The sequence below is a fragment of the Diadema antillarum genome, unplaced genomic scaffold, assembly GCF_040938485.1.
Source record: "Diadema antillarum isolate AM-2024a unplaced genomic scaffold, OU_Dant_1.0 seq00000413_RagTag, whole genome shotgun sequence".
Taxonomy (NCBI): Eukaryota; Metazoa; Echinodermata; class Echinoidea; order Diadematoida; family Diadematidae; genus Diadema; species Diadema antillarum.
In genome coordinates this window covers 1,609,716-1,628,818 of record NW_027271399.1, presented here as the reverse complement: position 1 = coordinate 1,628,818, position 19,103 = coordinate 1,609,716, and the positions used below count along the sequence as shown (strand labels likewise).

The 19,103-nt window shown below is 39.0% G+C and overlaps 2 protein-coding genes across 2 annotated transcripts; both read right to left on the bottom strand.

Annotated features, from left to right (window-relative positions):
• Window positions 1-793: 793 nt before the first annotated feature.
• Window positions 794-4,823, bottom strand: LOC139732318 (G-protein coupled receptor 54-like). The gene is made up of 3 exons (XM_071643188.1): window positions 4,482-4,823; window positions 1,869-2,004; window positions 794-1,428 (listed from the first exon to the last, which is right to left on the bottom strand). Exons 1-3 carry the CDS (start codon window positions 4,821-4,823, stop codon window positions 794-796), a joined length of 1,113 nt encoding a protein of 370 aa, XP_071499289.1.
• An 8,728-nt stretch (window positions 4,824-13,551) lies between these two features.
• On the bottom strand, window positions 13,552-18,968 carry LOC139732341 (DET1- and DDB1-associated protein 1-like). Its single transcript, XM_071643211.1, has 5 exons — window positions 18,910-18,968; window positions 17,166-17,249; window positions 16,345-16,399; window positions 14,392-14,453; window positions 13,552-13,745 (listed from the first exon to the last, which is right to left on the bottom strand). Exons 1-5 carry the CDS (start codon window positions 18,910-18,912, stop codon window positions 13,629-13,631), a joined length of 321 nt encoding a protein of 106 aa, XP_071499312.1. The 5' UTR covers window positions 18,913-18,968; the 3' UTR covers window positions 13,552-13,628.
• Window positions 18,969-19,103: the final 135 nt, after the last annotated feature.

Genomic DNA, 19,103 nt, shown 5'->3' with positions numbered 1-19,103 from the left:
TGAAAGGTTGCAAAGGAGACCCGCTTCATGTGCATGCATACAGTATACACGCATTTTTTTTTTCCGCCCCCCAAATCCCCGGTCCAAATCTTAGGGGGGGGGGGGGGGGGGCGACCGCCCCCATCGCCCCCCCCCCCCCCCCTGGCTACGCCAGTGCATGTATGTTCCGCGCTGAACGTGGCAAGTCACACCCCATGCATGGCGTTATTGACACGGATATTATGTATACCCTACAATATCGACAGTTTATATCCGGGTATCGAAAGCAACATCAATCAGATGGCAACAGAGAAAGATACGTCCGTGAAAGCATTTAAGACCAGGTTGCCTATTGTGCCATTTACTTGTCTGATACAAAAGTGGAGTCTGCTACCATGGCATTAGTTATATAGCACCCGATAGGATTTATTAATTCCTTTACAAAAATGTAGGCATTTACATGTTTGCAGCTGCGTACGTTGTTGATAATTTATTTAGATAAGATGTAGATACGATGCAAGACAATGTCACAGAGAGTGGAAATTATGACACGGAAAGGAAGATATAAGAGGGGAGAAAAGAAACAACATATCATCAAAAAAAGACAGAGAATAACTTATTAAAGATAAAAAAGCACAGTTTCTTTCCCCTTTACATGGATATTCTGGATCTTTCGATATTTACAAATTTTTATAAAGAATTAATGAAAAAAAAATAATGACAATATCATGATACCCCGGCATTCCAAATATTGAATTTCCAGTGGAGAATGTTTAAACGTAGCTGCCGTATACACGTATATTATGCACTGTACTCAGACAGTGTCAGGGGCGCGCGAAAATCTCAGACTGAGATGAGGACTGCTTGGCCGTGACCGACCACTCCAGTCGACCCCGTAGGAGCCTCGCTGACTGGGATGACTCCATCGAGACAAGATGTGGGTCGTCGAGCTGTCTCTCCGCCACTGCTTCGGCATCATGCCCCTGAAGACAGACTTAAAACTCGGGCTGCAGAACGCGTAGATGAAGGGGTTGACGATGCCCGTGATGTATGCCAACGTCTTGCAGGTGAGATGGACAATGATGGCCGTCCGCCCGTCTGTGTCTTCCCCCGTATTGTACTTCGTGACAACGCTCCATAGCAGGAAGGCTTCGAGTGGAGCTCGACAGATGAAGAAAACGATGACGATGACGACGACCTGCCGTGTCAAAGTCTTCTTCTCTCGATGCCGCACCCATCGAAGAGAACGAATACTACCTTCGCTTCTTTTCCGCTCGGTGTTGCTTCTCGTGAAGTCCATGAGAATCCTCGCGTAGCAGAATGAATGGATTATCATGGGAATGACGAAGATAACCATTGTGACGTAGGAGTATGTTGCGATGTGACCTATCGTAACGATGTCGTCACATTCGGAGAAGATGACACTTGGCACCATGAGAACGAAAGATGCTGAAAAGAGAAGACAAGATTATGATAGAGGACGCGACTCCATCATAGATTATTCAGTCAATTTATTGAGATGACGCGAAAGATAAAAGTGGTTTTTTCCAAAAGGCAGAAATGTGTCACCAAGAGCTTCGTTTGTTTGCTTTTGTTTGTTTGTTTGTTTGTTTGTTTGCATTTTGGGTTTAGCAACAATAAATGAACCCGAAGATGTTTTAACTGCTCAGGTCAACAGAATGTTAATATCGATTACATCTTCTCGTCTGGAGCTACTAAGTATATAAACTGGTGGATCAACTAGCGAGCGCGTTAAACGTAGGACTGTACCGCCCTCCTAATACGACTTAAATCAATTAGGCTCGAAAGCCAATGCAGATTGTTGTGTTTTCTTTGCCTTTTTTAGATTTTTATCGAGGGCGGAAAATTGAAACCCATCCATTGCTCACCAATCCAAGCACAGACTATGATAACCGTTCGCCGTCCTTTCGTCCACCTTTTGATTGACGTCAAGGGGTTGATTGTGACATCATACCGGAGCAACGTCATAACCAGAAGCAGACAGCAGGTAGCTTGTTGAGCAATCTGAATGTGTAAGTAAAAAGAAAGCTCCAAAAGTTCTTTGTAGTGAGTGCGGTAAGCAATGGTAAGCATGATTGTATTAGGAGAAAATGGAAATTGGTATACTCGAGATGATGTAAGCAATAGTACTACAGTATATAGATAACGATGAAGTGATTACGACGATAACGAAACTGATGATGACGGTGGTGATACTGATCGTGACAGGAAAAAACAACAACAGCAAAAGAAAATATGTAGGAGAAAACATTATGGAAAACAGGGTTTTAGTTATTTTTACCATTGTCATTGTTGCCACTACTATCAAGGTTATTATCACTAATCATCATCGTTGCACTGACATTTATGTGGCCGTAATGGGAGCACTATCAGTTTATTAACTTTTGGACTCCTATATTTTACATTAATCACTCATTTTCATGTCTATGCATCCGTTTACAACCAACATTATGGAAATCTAGAATATGCTTCTCACGGCGATTTGGTTTTCATGAGTGAGGCGTTACGCTGCTTCCAAGATATTCATCCAAATATCAATAAAATTACATGTATTTTGTTCTTGGACAAACAGACAAGCAGCTCTGATTGATTTAAGTATGAGAAAACGCAACAAAAAACTCTTGATTTATTTGTAACCTCAACAATTAGTCATAATTATTTTCCATCTTCTTCTCAGAATATGAAACTCGGTGTTGATATAGTTATCACGCGATTTCCTATTTCAGTTTAAGCGAAGATAACACTATCAAGCTACAAGAAGGACCCGTTTTTTATTGCTACATTTTATTTTCGGAGGGAGAGAGGTCAGTGCTCCGATAAGAAAAAAAAATCTCCGGCAAACCTCAGGTTATCTTTTAGATTAATTTTCTTTCGTTTCCCTTCTCTTGTTATCTTTTTTTTTTTTTACATTCAAAAGCGTGCGCGCGTGTGTGTAGGGGGGGGGGGGGCAAATGGTTATTGTCTTGTCTATGATTCTCACCTGTATATACAACAATTGTCATACTTTAATTTTGTGTAGTGTCGAAGTTAACCATGTTAACGCAGCCGACTCCTCAGCTATTATAATCATGTAATAATATGCTTCGTAATAAGCAATCATTCTCACGTGGCTGGTGCACTTCATTCCACAGGTATGTCAAATCTTTGGATAAGCTAAATTGTTACGTTTTTTAATTTGCCACACTCTAATCGTCTATCTTGAGCCAACTGCATGGGTTACCGAAGTTTTTAAGGTTTCCTTTTATTTTCAAATTTATGCATTATGCTATCACACAATTGAAAATAGATTACGTCATTCTTGGTTGCATTGTCCGTATTATAATTATGTGACTTTGAGAAAAACAAGGTCACCGTCTGAATACTCCAAGGCTAACACAGCACAGTTAATGATTAACAAAAATTCACAAAAGTGATACAATATCCATCTCATTCTGATTCCACCCTCTTGGAAATATTATATAATAATCAAGGGTTGCAAAGATAAGATCATGTGGGACTGTGTACACGGGAGGTCCCTCTCTTCCCCCACTCTCCCTATACCCCTTCTCTTTTATCATACTATCTATCTCTGGTCTTACCATTGTATATACCGATTGTGTGATATTCATACGTGTTATGCAAAGGAGATGTGTAGGAAGATCTGCCGGCAGAAATTGAGAAGTGGACAGGGATAAAGACAATTGTTTGTAGTGCTCGTTCAAGTTTATCATTTCTAAGCCCGGTGCGAACATACATCACAATAGTAAACATTGTAAAGAGTGAATAATTCAGAAAGACAAAGACCTGCAATGTACATCTTAAATGCAACATGTCCTATAAGCATTGTGTAAAATGATTATCTTGTATATAACTGGATTATTATAGGCCTTTGCAGGGAAATCCACATTATTAGGATGAGCTGATGACGATAATGGTGACCACCGTTGTCGCTTTTGGTGATAATGATGGATGATGATAATGATGATGATGATGATGATGATGATGATGATGATGATGATGAAGGAGAAGATGATGATGATGATGATAGTATAGTAGTGATGGTTATTAAGGATCGCGGAGGGAAAGGGTGAAAATGGCAGCTTTTTTGCGGAGTATAGAAAGACGCTGATGGCGAGAAAGGAAGAACGCAGAAGGAACGGGGGAGAGGGAGGGGGTAATTATGGAAGAGAAAGAGAAGTTGGAAGAGAGTAAGGACGTTGGGAATAATGAACACTGATATTATCTTATGATGAAAGTAATCTATGGGAGAAGAGAAGACTATCGGGACGAGAAATAGGATCGGGGGAAGAGGACGAAAAGGAGGAGGAGAAAGAGGAAGATTCAGAGGACTAAGAGGATGAGTATTAGAGGGGCAAGACTAGTGCAAAGGGAGGAGCGGTGCCAGAAGGAAAGCAATTTAACTGTAATTGGCATGCTGCTCTGAGACCTACAATGATGGACTTCGTACGACTGCGCGCAAAACTCGAGGCAAATGTACTCACATACTGCAGATAACTGACAACTTGACACTGTATCCAGCTCAGTTCTCTTATCATCAGTGCATTCAGCATCGCGTTGATGGTCAGGTAGATGATGTCCGAAACTGCAAGGTTGGCCTTCAGCTGGTTGATGGTCGTGCGGAGGGACGGGAAAGAAGCGACGAACCCGATGACGAGAAGATTGCACGTGATGCCGATGACGGCGATGGGAAGGAATAGGTAGAGGTCATAGAGCTCGGCGAAGTCGGTGGTCGAGTTAGACTGTAGACCGGCTGATCTTGGGCAGGGAATATCGGTCAAGTGTGACACCTTGACAACGGCATCCAAGGTATCGCCACTCGACATAATGGTATACGAATGGTAATATTCTCTTGTTTCTTTGGCACTCAAAAGTTTGTTGAGGAACAAATCACTCATGCGTGTCCAAAGGGAGACTGTAAAGTAGGAAGAAAGCTAAGCGAGCGTGCTGATATGTTTGTGGCTTTAACCGGTTTGTAAAGTAATCTTTACTATGACAGCCTCGTTTTGTTCACAAAAAAAAAGGGAGAGAGAGAGAGATGGAGGTGCGGGGGGGGGGGGGGTAATAAGATTAGCTGAAAGCTGCTGCGGTTCGCCAATACCTGCACGAGTGTATGGAAATGATGGCAACAGATGGTTCAGCGCCGAGTAAACACCATCATGAAATTAATCTGTCACAGACACCTTATCTTAGATAACATCAGTGATGCTACTTGAAGGCAGCTTGCATGTTATGTCCTAAAGAATCTCGATTTGTCATCTTATTGTATAAGGCGCAGTTTGATGTGACTCTTCCAACATTGGTATCCTTAGCATTGTCATAACCATTGCCATCGTCATCACAGTGGCTGGGAAACTCAAAGGTTTCAAGAAATTGTGCAATTTTTGCCCGCAACCAAAAAGATTCACATACTTGATATTTATGATATAGGCACACACATTTTCGAGCTATTCGCTTTTAAATTTCTTTTTTCCATGATTGTTTGGGGGTTGGAGATGGAGGGTGGATGGTTACAAAAGACTTTCTTGATAGCAGAGATGCCAAGCTGGGAAGTACATGTATAAGAATCTTCACTCTTCTCTCTCCCCTAAGACACCCCCCCCCCCCCCACACACACACACACATTATACATATATCATAATAAACCTTGTGTGTTCTGGTGGGAATGTGATGAGTGATTTATTTGGAAAATTAGAAAATAATGAAAGCAATGTAGATTTTTGCGGGGGGGGGGTGGCAAAATTGAGAATGGTTTTGAAGGTTTGCTGGAATCACAAACCATTGCAAAACAATGCGATTATGTAAAACTGCATGTGTGCCTCTCTAGCCAGGTATTTTAGGGCACCTGGTAGAGATGGGGTACTAAAGTACACGTAATACTTTATCACATAGCTAGGGGTGTGTTTCAATTTCGACCTGTGTGAAATGTAGAGCAGCGCCCTCATGGACGACAATGCTCACAGTGAGGAAACTCATGTGGGCAAAACGAGGCAATAATACCGCTATCAACTACATGTAAAAAAAAAAAAAAAGCCCTAAGCTGGTACAACTTGTTCCAATCGGCTTCCAATCAACATTGACTAGCAAGCAACACAAATTATACTTAACCACGTTTTCTTTTTTTCCCCTCTTCTTCTCCTATTTTTTTATTTTTTTATTTTTTTTTATTTTTTTATTTTTATTTTTTTGTTGTTGTTGTTCTCGTGCCATTTCCGGATGAAAAAGGTGGGGGTGAGGTGCCAAAGAGGTTACTGTATTCCTATGCATTATGCAAAATAAGTGCTGTCTGAGCAGTCATGATAGTCTATCAACATTACCAACTGACCTGCATGTACTTGGTAATCTCCTCTGAATTCTTAAAATTCTACACTTAACTGAAAAAAAAAAAACATGATGAAATGTCCAAAGTATGAGTAGCTTTAAACAAGATCAGTTAAACGAGAACTCTGGATGATTTTCAGACTTTTACAATTGAACAACTATAAATTAGTTATACTGGGTACAGAGAATATGTGATTGGGATGAGGAATAATAATGTTTTCCAAATTTACAACAAATCACAATGAAAAAGAATGATGGCATAGATGCTTCACCACAAGAATGCACGAGTGATGGCTCAGGGAAGCATATCAAAAGAAGAAAGCATGCATAAATTCTACACAGGTGATCTTGTTGAGCAAGCAGTATTGCAATAAAATTACATTGTAACATTTCTGAAATGTGTGAGCCTCCTACTCATGCATTCTTACCGTTAGCCTCCTCACGCATTCTTATGGTGAGCCCCCTCATGCATTCTCATAGTGAAGCTGTATGTCATCGTTCTTCTTCAGTGTGATCTGTGTTGAGTTTTTCAGAGTGTATATAGGTTTCTCTGCTCAAGGACCACAATATTACTTCCATAAATTTTAACATGGAGCTGTTGATTTATGTACTACATGATGTGAAATTCTGACTTCCCCTTCAAAGAAGATGCATGGTTTAAAAAGAGCAGAATAAATATGACATCATACAATGATCAATTTTCCACCCTCTTGGGACTTGGCCTCTCCAGACTCTTCTGATCAGGTTGTTTGCTTCATTAATTAGTACATCCCAAGTACTATCATATCAGCATCAAAATAAACACAAAGAAATGTAGGTATTTGTGATTACATATTTATTATTTTTTTGTTTGTCTCCGCTCTGAAATTTTCAGCTAAATGAACAGCTGGAGTGTTAACAGGCTGATCAGAAGTATGCATTACATATTCATTTAAAGGGGATGGCTAGTGCCCGTAAACGATCGCCCCGTCACTGTACAGGCATGCTAACCTGGAAACATTAAACTGCACATTACTTGAATATGAGACCATTCTGAAGCAAATAATTTTCACACAACAATAGATATATAATGTACTCTTAAATGAACCCCAAAAGGATTGGAACAATCATCCCCCAGCATTCCCATTGATTCCCACTGATCAGTTACTGGCCATCCCCTTTAAAAGACATACTGTAAATGTAGAAATTCTCATGGTACATCAACTTTCGCGAATTTTGCGCTACTTCTGGCTAGCGCGATTTCTACAACCCGCGAAAATATCTTCACAGTTTTCTCTGCACATCTTGAACAGTGTTGAATGGGTTGACAATTGTGCACTGCAGATTCAAGAACCTGTGAATATGTTTTTGAGCTGCTCAGAGTGTAAATTCAATCATGCAAAAATATTGACATTTACAGTACACATACTGTAAGCCTACATTGTACCTCGAAAGATGAAAACATCAGCAACAGACCATTTCTGTAATGTACTACAATTTATGGATGTTTCTTGTCATACTGCCTAGTAACGAAGCACTTAATTCACCTGCTCCCTCACATTAAGTTCCTATAGGCTAGACTTCAATCTGTTGTTGCTAGGTAGGGAACGTCTCCGGCAAGCTTTGTGGTTGTTAAAGGGCAACTTAATGACGCATGCATAAAATCTGAACACATTACAGAAGGTCTATTGATTTGACACAACAGTCGCCCTTGCCTAAGTCAAATCCAAAGGGACAGGAAAAAATCCTTCAACTGACATGAACTTCGACTCACACGATAGAATTAACACATGATATACCCATCCGAAGTAGAATTTTTCTTTGACTTGGCCAATTTTTTGACTTGTGCGAGGTCGACATCGGCAAGGTTGACTGCATCTTAGCCCCTGTGCTTTAATCTATTGAGGACAGACTGATTTTGCTACAACATGCATTTCCCATAGACCCCTGCCCGAGTATACTCAGGACTCATCCTCAATGGGTTAAGGAAGAAACAAGAAATACATGTAGTCATGAAATGTACAGCAATCCTGATACAGTACATAAGCATAAAGCTGGCCAGAACTTGAAATACATGTAGCATATATGCAAATTAGGCAATAATTGTTCTACAGTAACTGTACATTATAACAACAGTTTACGATTATACCGTACAGTAGCACAACTCCTCCTTGTGCAACATATTCATAAATTCCTCTGAAACAATATTCCCAGTGTTTGCCGTGATTACCTTTTTCAAAGAAGAATGTGTTGCAGCATTTATTTCTTTGAACTTTTGATAGATACACACTACTCTGCAAGCTTTGAATTGAGAGATTCATGCACTGCAACCGCTGGCTGATGGTGAAACCCTAAAAAAGTGCTAGAGGCACTACATGTTATTCCAGCGGTTGGCGAGAGGGGACTGATGATTCATAAAGGTGGACTTTGTTTTAACCCTAACTACATGTATGCCGGGCTATTTAGGTAGATGATAGACGGGGGCCTCCCAGGCCCCCCTCCAGATCTCGGCCGTCGACTGCGCGCTCACGACGAAAATTGGCACACACATTGCCTATGACGTAATCTAAAGTACCATGAAGTTAATTTTTCAAAAAATTATTATTTATGCTAAAGTATGCTAATTTAAGCAAAATGAATCAGACAATGAAATCAGACAATTTGGTATAAATCACTAAATAAAGCTCAAAACAGGCACATTTTTTGTGTAAATATTCTTTTTAGTGTCCTTAGCAAATGCAAGAGAAAAAAATTGTGTCATCAAAAAAATTTCTTCAGAATTTGGTTTTTTAAATTTCTTATGTACTTCCTTGTTTTTTCGATTTGTTTTTCATTGTTTTTCAATGAACTTTGTCCGTGACATTGTTCTGAACAAGAAAGTATGTTATTAATGGATTTTAATCAATAAAACCCCCAAATAATCATGCTTTTATGAAATTGGCCTGTAAGCACAGTTTGCATTGAAATTGTACACGAATTCATATTTTTGCGCTATTTTTGGTCTGACATGCACATACAATGTACATATTTATGCGCAACTTTGGAACTGCGCGCCCTGGCATCGCAAATTTGGTGTCAAATGATGCGGGAGACTCAAAAGAAAAAAGTCATGAAACGTCGCAGCGATAGCTTCTCGCGACAGCGATACATCATGCAGAACGTTGAGGGGGGGCCTCAGAGCCCCCCCCCCCCCCCCCCTCCCCAGCCTAGTTGATGATGATGATGAGTTAGGGTTAATAGTATAACAAAGTCTCATTTCTTGATTTGTTTGCTTGTCTCTCTACAGGAATAGCTCTCTTTTCATTAGTTTGAAAGTTTCAATAACTTTTGAAAAGTTTTCTCTACATCTTTCTGCATCCATGTCCTGCCCCCCCCCCATTCCACAAAAAAAGACAAACTAAAAACACTAAACATAACCTATCAAGCCTCTTTCTCATGTCCCTGAATGCTTACATAAAAGAAAACAATAACATGATATGCTTTCTACTGTTGTTGTCGTTTATTTTTTCCCTTTCTTTCTTTTTGGTCCAGCAGAAGAACTTCAAGAATGTATAAATACAGCGTGCTGAGCTTTATGTCTCCCTGCCGGCTTATTCCCCATGCAACTACCATACAGGAGACACTTCTTTCTGGAAACAAAACACAAACATAATTGCCATCTGATGACTGAAAATATGTACATGTATTGTCTAGATACTTTTTCCAAATATCACAGACAGCCACGAACTCTTGAAAGCCTGAACTCTGACTCTACACAAGGTCACCACAGAGGGCAGTGTCCTACAAATAATCTGTTTGTTGACTGGAAAAAAAAAAAACCCTCCCCGGAATATTTGATTTGTACATGTATACACATTCTCACAAGGTATCAGCATGAGCTCTTACACTTTTTACTTTAATACGACACAGTGAGCACATGTACACTATCATGTACTGGTAGGCCTACGCCCTCTCATTGAAATACATGTACCAGGCACACATATTCTGCATTATGAGATTCTCAACGTAATACAGAATTTGCAATATAATTGCAAACCTAACCCATGCAACCATATGAATACATGTACTCTCCATCAAATCATAAACTAAGTAGGAATAGGATTACTATAAGATTATTTGTTTTGTTGTTGTTGTTGTTTTTTTGAGAGAGATTTGCTGACTTCACAAACACAAAGAAAGCAGACTACAACTTCCCAATTGAGGAGGTCCACAATTTTCATATGCACATGACCGTGTCAGGACAGACACATTTCCACTTGGTATTAACCCGTTGAGGACGGTTTGATTTTGCTACAACACGCAATTCCCATAGACACCTGCCCGAGTATACTCGGGACTCGTCCTCAACGGGTTAAGAGTCACAAGCATCTTTCCTAGCTTTTGACAGCAACATGTAAGACCTCACTTAACAAGCTTTAACACTAAATGTGGCCCTGCTTCACAAAATCATCAAAAAGTAATCACACATGTATTTTTAGTTAAGGGCAGGTTCTGAAAGAGCAGACTCTAAGCTTTAAAATGACATATATGAATAACTCAAGTACACACTTCCGAAAAGTGTTTAACTGAGAAAAGAGCCTTTAGAGTTTAGGATCTATTCAAGTGCTTAATCTTACCAAGCTGTGGTCTGTGTAACGAATGGGACAAAAAACAGGATGTTGTACTCCACAGCAACCAAGGGATTATCAGATTACAGTATGCTGAAATTTGGCACATTCTATCAACACATTCTAGTCATGACTAAGACCAAACTTTCAAAGTAGCAGCATTAGTTATTAGAGCTAAAACAGTGTAAAAGGTTTATAAGAAATGAAAAGGGACTTTAAATGAGACATACCTACTCACACTGTATCTACCAAAAAGTGTTCCAGAAAATCTGCACAACCCCCACTATTATTTGTTTGTTTTATGATCCCCAACTTTAGAATTCTGCAGAAGAAAAGTGATTCTTTCAGAAAATATTAAAAGAGATTGATTAGGTTGACCCATTTCACTTATTTTGAGTCCTAACATAAAGTTGGGATATGAAACTTTTTGTTGGTTTCTTGATGCATGGTCACATATAAGCAGCTCATTGAAAGGGAATCACCTAAGTCCTAATTCCTGCTCACAATCTTTCCGGAGCCATGCTCCCCTAATCACTCGATCAGCTAATCTTTCTTGATACTAAAAATCTAGATTGACTGAAGCATGACAGTGAAAAAATATCCTTCCTTGAATCCGACAACACAAATTGATCTTCGGTTTCCTTCCCCGGCACTCACACATCCACACAGCTCATAAGTCATGCTTACAATGTGTGTCATGGACATGGGATGTCTCCCTCAGCTATTATGTATCTTGGTAGCATACATGTGACACAGCTACTATCAAGGTCCCAGTACCTCTGACAGTCATGTCAAGTTTTTGAGGCTTGCATGATAGGAAAAGAAGTAAAACTTTGATAATGATGAGTCTCTCTGGCAAATGACTACTGTAAATTCAGAAATGTCATCCACATTTTAGTTTCGCAAATTTTGTGACAGCCAAGATTCGTGAAATTAAAATTCATGCAAAAGTTCTTGTCTAGACTATATGCATTGACTGCAAGTGGCAATTAGTGAAAATTTCATGCTGGGTATAAGATCGTCGGCTCCAATTGGCAAAAATTTCATGCCTGGAACATTCCCTGCTTCACAGTATGTCAATTGATCATGTGATGGTCAACTGTCATACGCCGTCTTTGTCAGGGTTGGCTCAGTTCTCCCCAAATTTTGATGCGACTTTGATGACATCAGATGCGACAACTCTCTCTTGAAAGTAAACTCTCATCTCAAGGCTGAATCTCTTTTATTCAACATGAATGTATGAAAATGAGGAGGAGAAACCATGACAGCCCCTGTATAATGCCCATCCTGACAATACATGCACAATAACAACAAAGTCTGATAAACAATTTCATTGTCTTAGAAGACCCTGTGTAACTACAATATTATTTTGGATTTACAGGTGTACATTATGTCATACAAAAGATAAACACCTCCGTCAAACCATTAGGGGTGTCATACAATGTGCACTCAAAATGAAATTGCAGTCCCATATACATACTATTTTTTTGGATAATGGTATGGCTTTGAAAGAGAAACCGAATGTGACAAGATAGAAATTTCTGCTTCAATTTCCCGTTCTAACAAAATTCCCCCTCCACAGGCAAATACCAGCTGTGTGAAGTTGCTTTTGGGTACAATTTTATGGATGCAATTTCAGAATAAATGAGAAGATATTACTGTACTTGCATGCAAAGAAAAATCAAAACAATAAATAAGAAATGCAGGGTTTTTTTTTCTGTCATTAATAAAGCTGAAGATATATTCATTCAGTCTAGTTTGAAACACAAATTTCTTGATATCTTAAAGGGATGGTACAGTATTGGTGGAGATGAGAATCGGGCTTTCAACTTTTTGTGGAATACCAAGAAAACACTTATGAAATAGTACAGAGCATACCATTTTCAGAGGAATCCAACTTTACTTGATGAAAATCGGGTTTAGAATGACTGAACATCCAAAAACAAAGTAAAACAAAGCGATCATAATAAAATGTGGATCCCACACTTTATTAGAATCGCTCTGTTTTGGATATCTCAGCCATATCAAAACCAATTTTCATCAAATAAACGTTAAATTCCTCATGGAATTACATGCTCTTTCATATTTCATAAGAGTTTTCTCATTATCTCACCAAGAAATGTTAGAAACCCGAAATTAGGTCTCAACCAAAACTATACGATCCCTTTAACATCCCCAGAATATCACAATTACCAGGCAATTATATGTAACAAAACTTCAATGATATGCATCATTACTGAGAATTAAATGCTGTCAAATATGTTAGAAACAATCACATACAATCACAATGTTACTGGTTTATGATGAATGATTTTATACGCAGGTGAGAGACAACATAGCAAAATCACCACTATCTTCACAGGTGTAACCATACACCAAAACTTTCTGTGTAACCATACACCAAAACTTTGTCTGTCTGTCTTGACTGTCTGTCTGTCTGCAGCTGCTTGGCGGGATATGTGCTGACACAAAACTTAACCCCAATTGCTCCTGTCAGGGGTTACAGGCCATTCCATGCCATGTTAATATCTCTTTGTTCCTCTTCCAACTTGACTTACAGTGAGCAATATGTTCCACTAATGTAGCGCAATGGCCATAAGAGGGGGCCAAAATGTCGCGGCCCACGTGGTGGTGTAACACTGCATGCAGAAGCTGAAAAGGGTCAGTAACATAACTTTTTATTTTTTCTTCTTAAAATGCCACAATGTCTCTTGACCAGTAGCTTTATGATCCAGCACTATCCCTGTTGCTGTTCCCGTGCTGTAATCTGGGCATTTTCCTCGCTGGTGGGGATTCGGCATCTAGATTGGCGTTCCCCTGATCTCGCTTTTTGTGAACATTCTGAAAGCGAGTACAAGAAAATTGAGTGCATCAGTAGGGTGTAAAAGTAAGATAATATACTGCACTAATTCTCGAATTACAGCCGCAATAACGAACATGTAAGCACAGGGCTTCACGGGCTACATCACACAAACTTGTCAGACCGACCAATCAAAGTAGAACTGTGCATATCGTTTTAGGAGCACAAACTGAGATCAGAATGGTGCATGATGTACATGTAAATACATGTATTACAATCAATCTCTTTAACTGCACTTTTCATCAGAGCAGGATGGTAAACATGTTATCATCTGTATGACTGCAAAAGAAAACATGCCACAAAGAAGAAAAAAAAAACTATCACAAAAAAAAAAAAAAATACTGATCATAATTACAAACTCTTGCACATTATGTCTGCAGAATTTTAAATCTTCATGCCCCCAATAAAGAAAAAGAATTCTGGGTTTAGGGCAATGGCATAATAATGATGAGTGAACAGTGAATAATTTTCCCCCTTTTTTCAATATTTGTGGAGTTTTACAGTGTGAGCAAATTTAAAGCCATTTCCCAAACTACCTAGTACTCTAGCCATGGCTGTTACTCCAGAATGTCTACTCATCTATCTTGGCAGCAAAAGAAACCCCTAACACACACTTCTCAGGATTACCTTCTTATCCCATTGTTGATGCAGGTACCTCAGAAGAATGTTTGTCTTTTCTGTTGTTATCACTGTGAAAAAGCAAAACAAAACAGAAACAAAAGTAATTAACTGCAGTTGTATGAATGTGATTCCAGTGATCAGCAATTCAATGAGTCAAGCATATCCCAACATATTTCTGTCTAAAATGCAGTATGCAATCATTTCAATGAAACAGCTGCATTTCATACAGGGAACTCAATGAATTCAGAAAAAGCATGCTTACCTCAAGGGATTTTTTTTTCTTACTTTTAAAGAATATTTATCACATCAGGTATTCCTAATACATCTGCTTTTTTCGTTAAGCACACAACCTTTAATAGAGATATTTTTCGTAACATATGAAATCCAACTTATACAATTCAGTTACTGCCAAGCAGACCAAACCCCTAGCAGCAGGTTGCCACTTGGAATGCATTTAACAATGAGCACATGCAAAACAGAGTCTATATTACGATCGCCCCGTCACTGTACAGGCATGCTAACTTGGAAACATTAAACTGCACAAGTTACTTGACTATGAGACCATTCTGAAGCAAATAATTTTCACACAACAATAGATATATAATTTACTCTTAAATGAATCCCACAAGGATTGGAACAATCATCCCCCAGCATTCCCACTGATTCTCACTGATCAGTTACTAGCCATCCCCTTTAAATCTAAACAACCTTCCTGAATTCAGGCCTTAACCCTAAAAAGGCGGGGGGGGGGGGGGGGGGGGCTGTTGAATCAACCCCCCCTGACATTTTCCACGACTATTCTGCCGCGCGAAATCTTTTGACACCATTTTCGCGAAAATCGGGCATATCGTTATGCTGCTGCACGACCTTTTATACATGCCTGTCAGACCGAAAGTGGCTCAAAAATGTTATTTTGTGTACAAAGTCTATGCAAATAGAGTTTTCTCACCTGATTCATTATAGAGATATGATTACAATGTATTTTCACTTTTACAGGCTGAAATCAATTGATTTTTAGCATAAATATGCTTGAAATAGGATCTGTCATAAATTTTTCGAAAAAACCCCCGATAAAACAAAAGATTAAAAAAACAGAGAAACACATAAGAAATTCATAAAACAATAGAATACATAAGAAATTAATTTTGATAACGGATTTTTTTTTAATTACATTGTTAGGAATGCTACAAAAAATTTTATCACCAAAAAATTAGGATTCTAGGAGCTTTATCTTCTGATTTAGAGCAAATTGATATACGATTTTATGCATATATTAGAATAATTAATATAATAAAAATCTCCATTTCTTTTTGTAAAGTTTGGTAGATTATACCACAGGTAATGCATGTGCAAATATTTATGGTGATTGTGCGACTGATGGCCGAGATCTCGTCGGGGGGATTCAACCATCCCTTGGCCACAGAACAGCCCAAAAAGCCTGGCCTGGTTAGGGTTAATGTTTTTGTCACTGACAGAACACCACTGCTTTGATGTTCACTATTTCACCTTTTGAAAAGATTTTCCTGCTATTTAATGAAATACCTGTGCGAGTTGCACGACAATTCAAAGTCACACTTCCAAATCCCAAAACAGTAACACTCATTCTGAAGTCTTTACACCTATTCGAAAACAGCTATCAAATATCCCAATAACTGCAATTGACATACAGGAACCCATGCTGGTGTTACTTTTCTTCAATGACTAAGGAAGGTTAACAATTCATAAGAAACTGGAAGAAAGCATGCAGAGAATGTACTACTGTAAAACATCAAAGTAAATCAAGTGGATATTTAAATCAAAAACTTTAAATTGAAACTGAAGTGCTAAAATCTAATTACATACACTTACTAAGCATACATTATTCTCTGCAACCACATGAAATACAATTATGTTTATGACATCAATGTACGGACAAATACAATTTGTGCATGGTACATAATCACTTCAATAGATACGTACCCTGTTCTGATGGATAATCTTTGGTGGGTAGATACACGCTGGGCTTCTTACTTTGCTAAATTAGGATGTAAGGAACAAATAAACGTTATCAAGTAATAAAACAGTAAGATGAAGATTTCCATGAATTAAAAACTCAGTATGCAGTGTCAAATGTATCAGAACCAAGATGAAAAAATAAAAGAAAATGAAACTACCCACGTACGTGTGTATATACAAAGTGATACATCAAGTATGAAATACCTGCTCAATTACAACTGAAAGTTTTGATTTGAAAAGTAATGTACATGTAGTATAATCCAAAAATGACAGATTTTTAATGTTGCAATGCAAAAATATTTATTAACACCGCACACTGATTGTAATACTTCAAATAAGAAACACTGATATTCACCGTGGTTATGAAATACATGTATGCCATAAGAATTCAAGCTTTTATCATTAATTCTGATTAGGCCAACAAGTAGCTCATACAGGCTGTCATGCGCTATACCTTTTTACCTAGCCTCTTAAGGATACTGTACCTTCAGCACATCCATCAGTAGCATCAATTCAAAGCAACATAAAGAGTTTTTCATTGACAGACAGTTGGATATTTTTGAAATTCACTGGGTACCAAGGGTAATGTGTTCTAAAGTTACCATTGCATGATGAAGGCATATCAAAACAAAACAGCAAAACGAGCTTCTTCTCTCTTTAATGACACAACCATTCAAAATGTTAGGGCATCAAAGAAAGCAAGTGAACTGCCTGAATATGGAAAATTTTATTTGATTTATGAATTAATATTTGGGTTGTCAGTCAGAAACAGCTAATATACTCACTGTGCTTCGATTTGGCTCTGTGTGAAACCTTGTGAAGTTATTTTCATTGTGGCATGGAAGGCCTTTCAGTAATTCTCCAACACTCTGACAGAAGGAAAAAAAACAACATGGAGGGCAGGGAGGCTAAAAAGAGCATTCAAACATGGAACATGGCATCTGTTACATCATGCAGCATACATTTGTAGCATGTATTTTTCCTTGATACCTCACCCACAGCATACTACATATGTTGATGTCATGAAATCTGATCAAGAAGAGATCATTTACTTTTTTTTTTCTATACTTCATTCATTGAGATCAAGTGAACTCCTCACATTCCTGTTAAATATAGACTGTTACTCTGGATTAGCACAACCTGACATTACTAATTTTGTTTAAAACATGCAATTTCACAATGTTAGGTGATGGCGTGTGAAAGCATAATGTCGCTGGCGGTCAAACTTTGGACGTGGTCATGTATGGTCGAATTATGGGCGGCTTGCTTTTATGATTCGGAATTCTTCTTCTCTCTCTCTCTTTGTCGTACAGCATTCCCACTAGTTTAATATTGCAGGGAGTTGGAACCATCTCCATCCCTGATTAAAGTCCATAGTAACATACAGAGAATGCTGTACATGTAGATGGAGTTATAAGGCCCTAAGCCTTGCCCTTGGCTATGAGTATGACTTCCCCTCTTTCTTGTCAGCAGGTCTCTGAATTGACAAAAGCTAGAGAAAGATCAGTCTGTACAGATCTGGTCGTCGGGATAAATTCGGCGAAGACTGCGTCTGTCTCTGCTGGCTTCACGGAATCCCATCAAAGGAGAGGAGCCGATGGCGATAAAAAAGTAAACAAAGATTATGACTCCTCCGGACAGACTGATTTTTCTGTCTAGTCTCTATGAACTGCACTGTACATAACCTAACTGCGAAACACAGCCCGAACGCTGGACGCGAAGCATTCGGCTCCCACAGTATAACTCGAAATGTGTTACTGATGTGTACAAGGAGCACCTCGGGGTTTAGACAGAAAGATCCGTCTGTCCGGAGGACTCTTTTATATTTTGCCATTAACGCTGTCCTCCGTGATCCGTGAAGCCAGACGTAGTCTCCGCGGAACATTCCCCGACGGACAGATACAGACCGATCTTTCGGTCAACTCGGGGTTAGTATACACACAGTCGTAACCTTAACTAAGCGCAAATGTGAATTTGTGTACAGTCTAGTGTTAGATTAGTTAAACGCGAAACGTCCTTTACGCCTTGATTTGTAAACATGTTTATTTATATCTGTTATTTTCACATGTACACAGACATTATCACTCACATTTTCGTATTCACATTGTAAATGTTTGTAATTGTAAGGAGGTTAATTTCGACCCTACTCTCATACCCCGACATATTCCCGAGTCTGGCCGAGAGCTCGAGAGGGGGTGGATAGAGTCAATAAAATCTTACAAATCTTACTTTATAATATAAGCGTAGTATTGAACGAACAGGACTAGAATCTACTAGAGTATTCTAGCACGTGGTAGTAGACTTGTACAGTACATGTAGTATGTGCCTGGTTAGTGGTATAAAATCGTAGAATTACTAGTAGGGCCTATTTCATTTCTTGGTCACAACCCGGCCCGGCCCTGCACTGCAAGAAATGGGTGACGTGAGCGTGACTCCCGTGAGAGAATCCCCCTGGCAGAACACTCGCTCTCAACTCGAACGGAGTACTTTCTGACTATCTGCAAAGATTAGACATCTGGGTTATCTCACCATGGTGTTCAAGCGTTGCAGAATTCTTGGTAATAGAAAAATGTAGATTTTAGTGAAGATCTAACGTTAGATCGGGTCACTTCACGTCAAGAAGGGCAAAAGAGGGTGCGGGTCACTAAACTGCATGCAAATAATCTTGTGTATCATATCACGGTACGATACGTGTACACACGTACGGTGTACAATACTGCGTA

Excerpts from the sequence above, each read along its gene's own strand:
- LOC139732318 (XM_071643188.1), bottom strand. The coding sequence starts at position 4,823 with ATGTCGAGTGGCGATACCTTGGATGCCGTTGTCAAGGTGTCACACTTG. Across the intron at positions 2,005-4,481 it reads TTGTCAGTTATCTGCAGTAT|ATTGCTCAACAAGCTACCTG; the intron begins GTGAGTACATTT and ends TTACACATTCAG. Across the intron at positions 1,429-1,868 it reads CATAGTCTGTGCTTGGATTG|CATCTTTCGTTCTCATGGTG; the intron begins GTGAGCAATGGA and ends TTCTCTTTTCAG.
- LOC139732341 (XM_071643211.1), bottom strand. Across the intron at positions 14,454-16,344 it reads AGATTATCCATCAGAACAGG|TGATAACAACAGAAAAGACA; the intron begins GTACGTATCTAT and ends GCTTTTTCACAG. Across the intron at positions 13,746-14,391 it reads ATCAACAATGGGATAAGAAG|AATGTTCACAAAAAGCGAGA; the intron begins GTAATCCTGAGA and ends ACTCGCTTTCAG.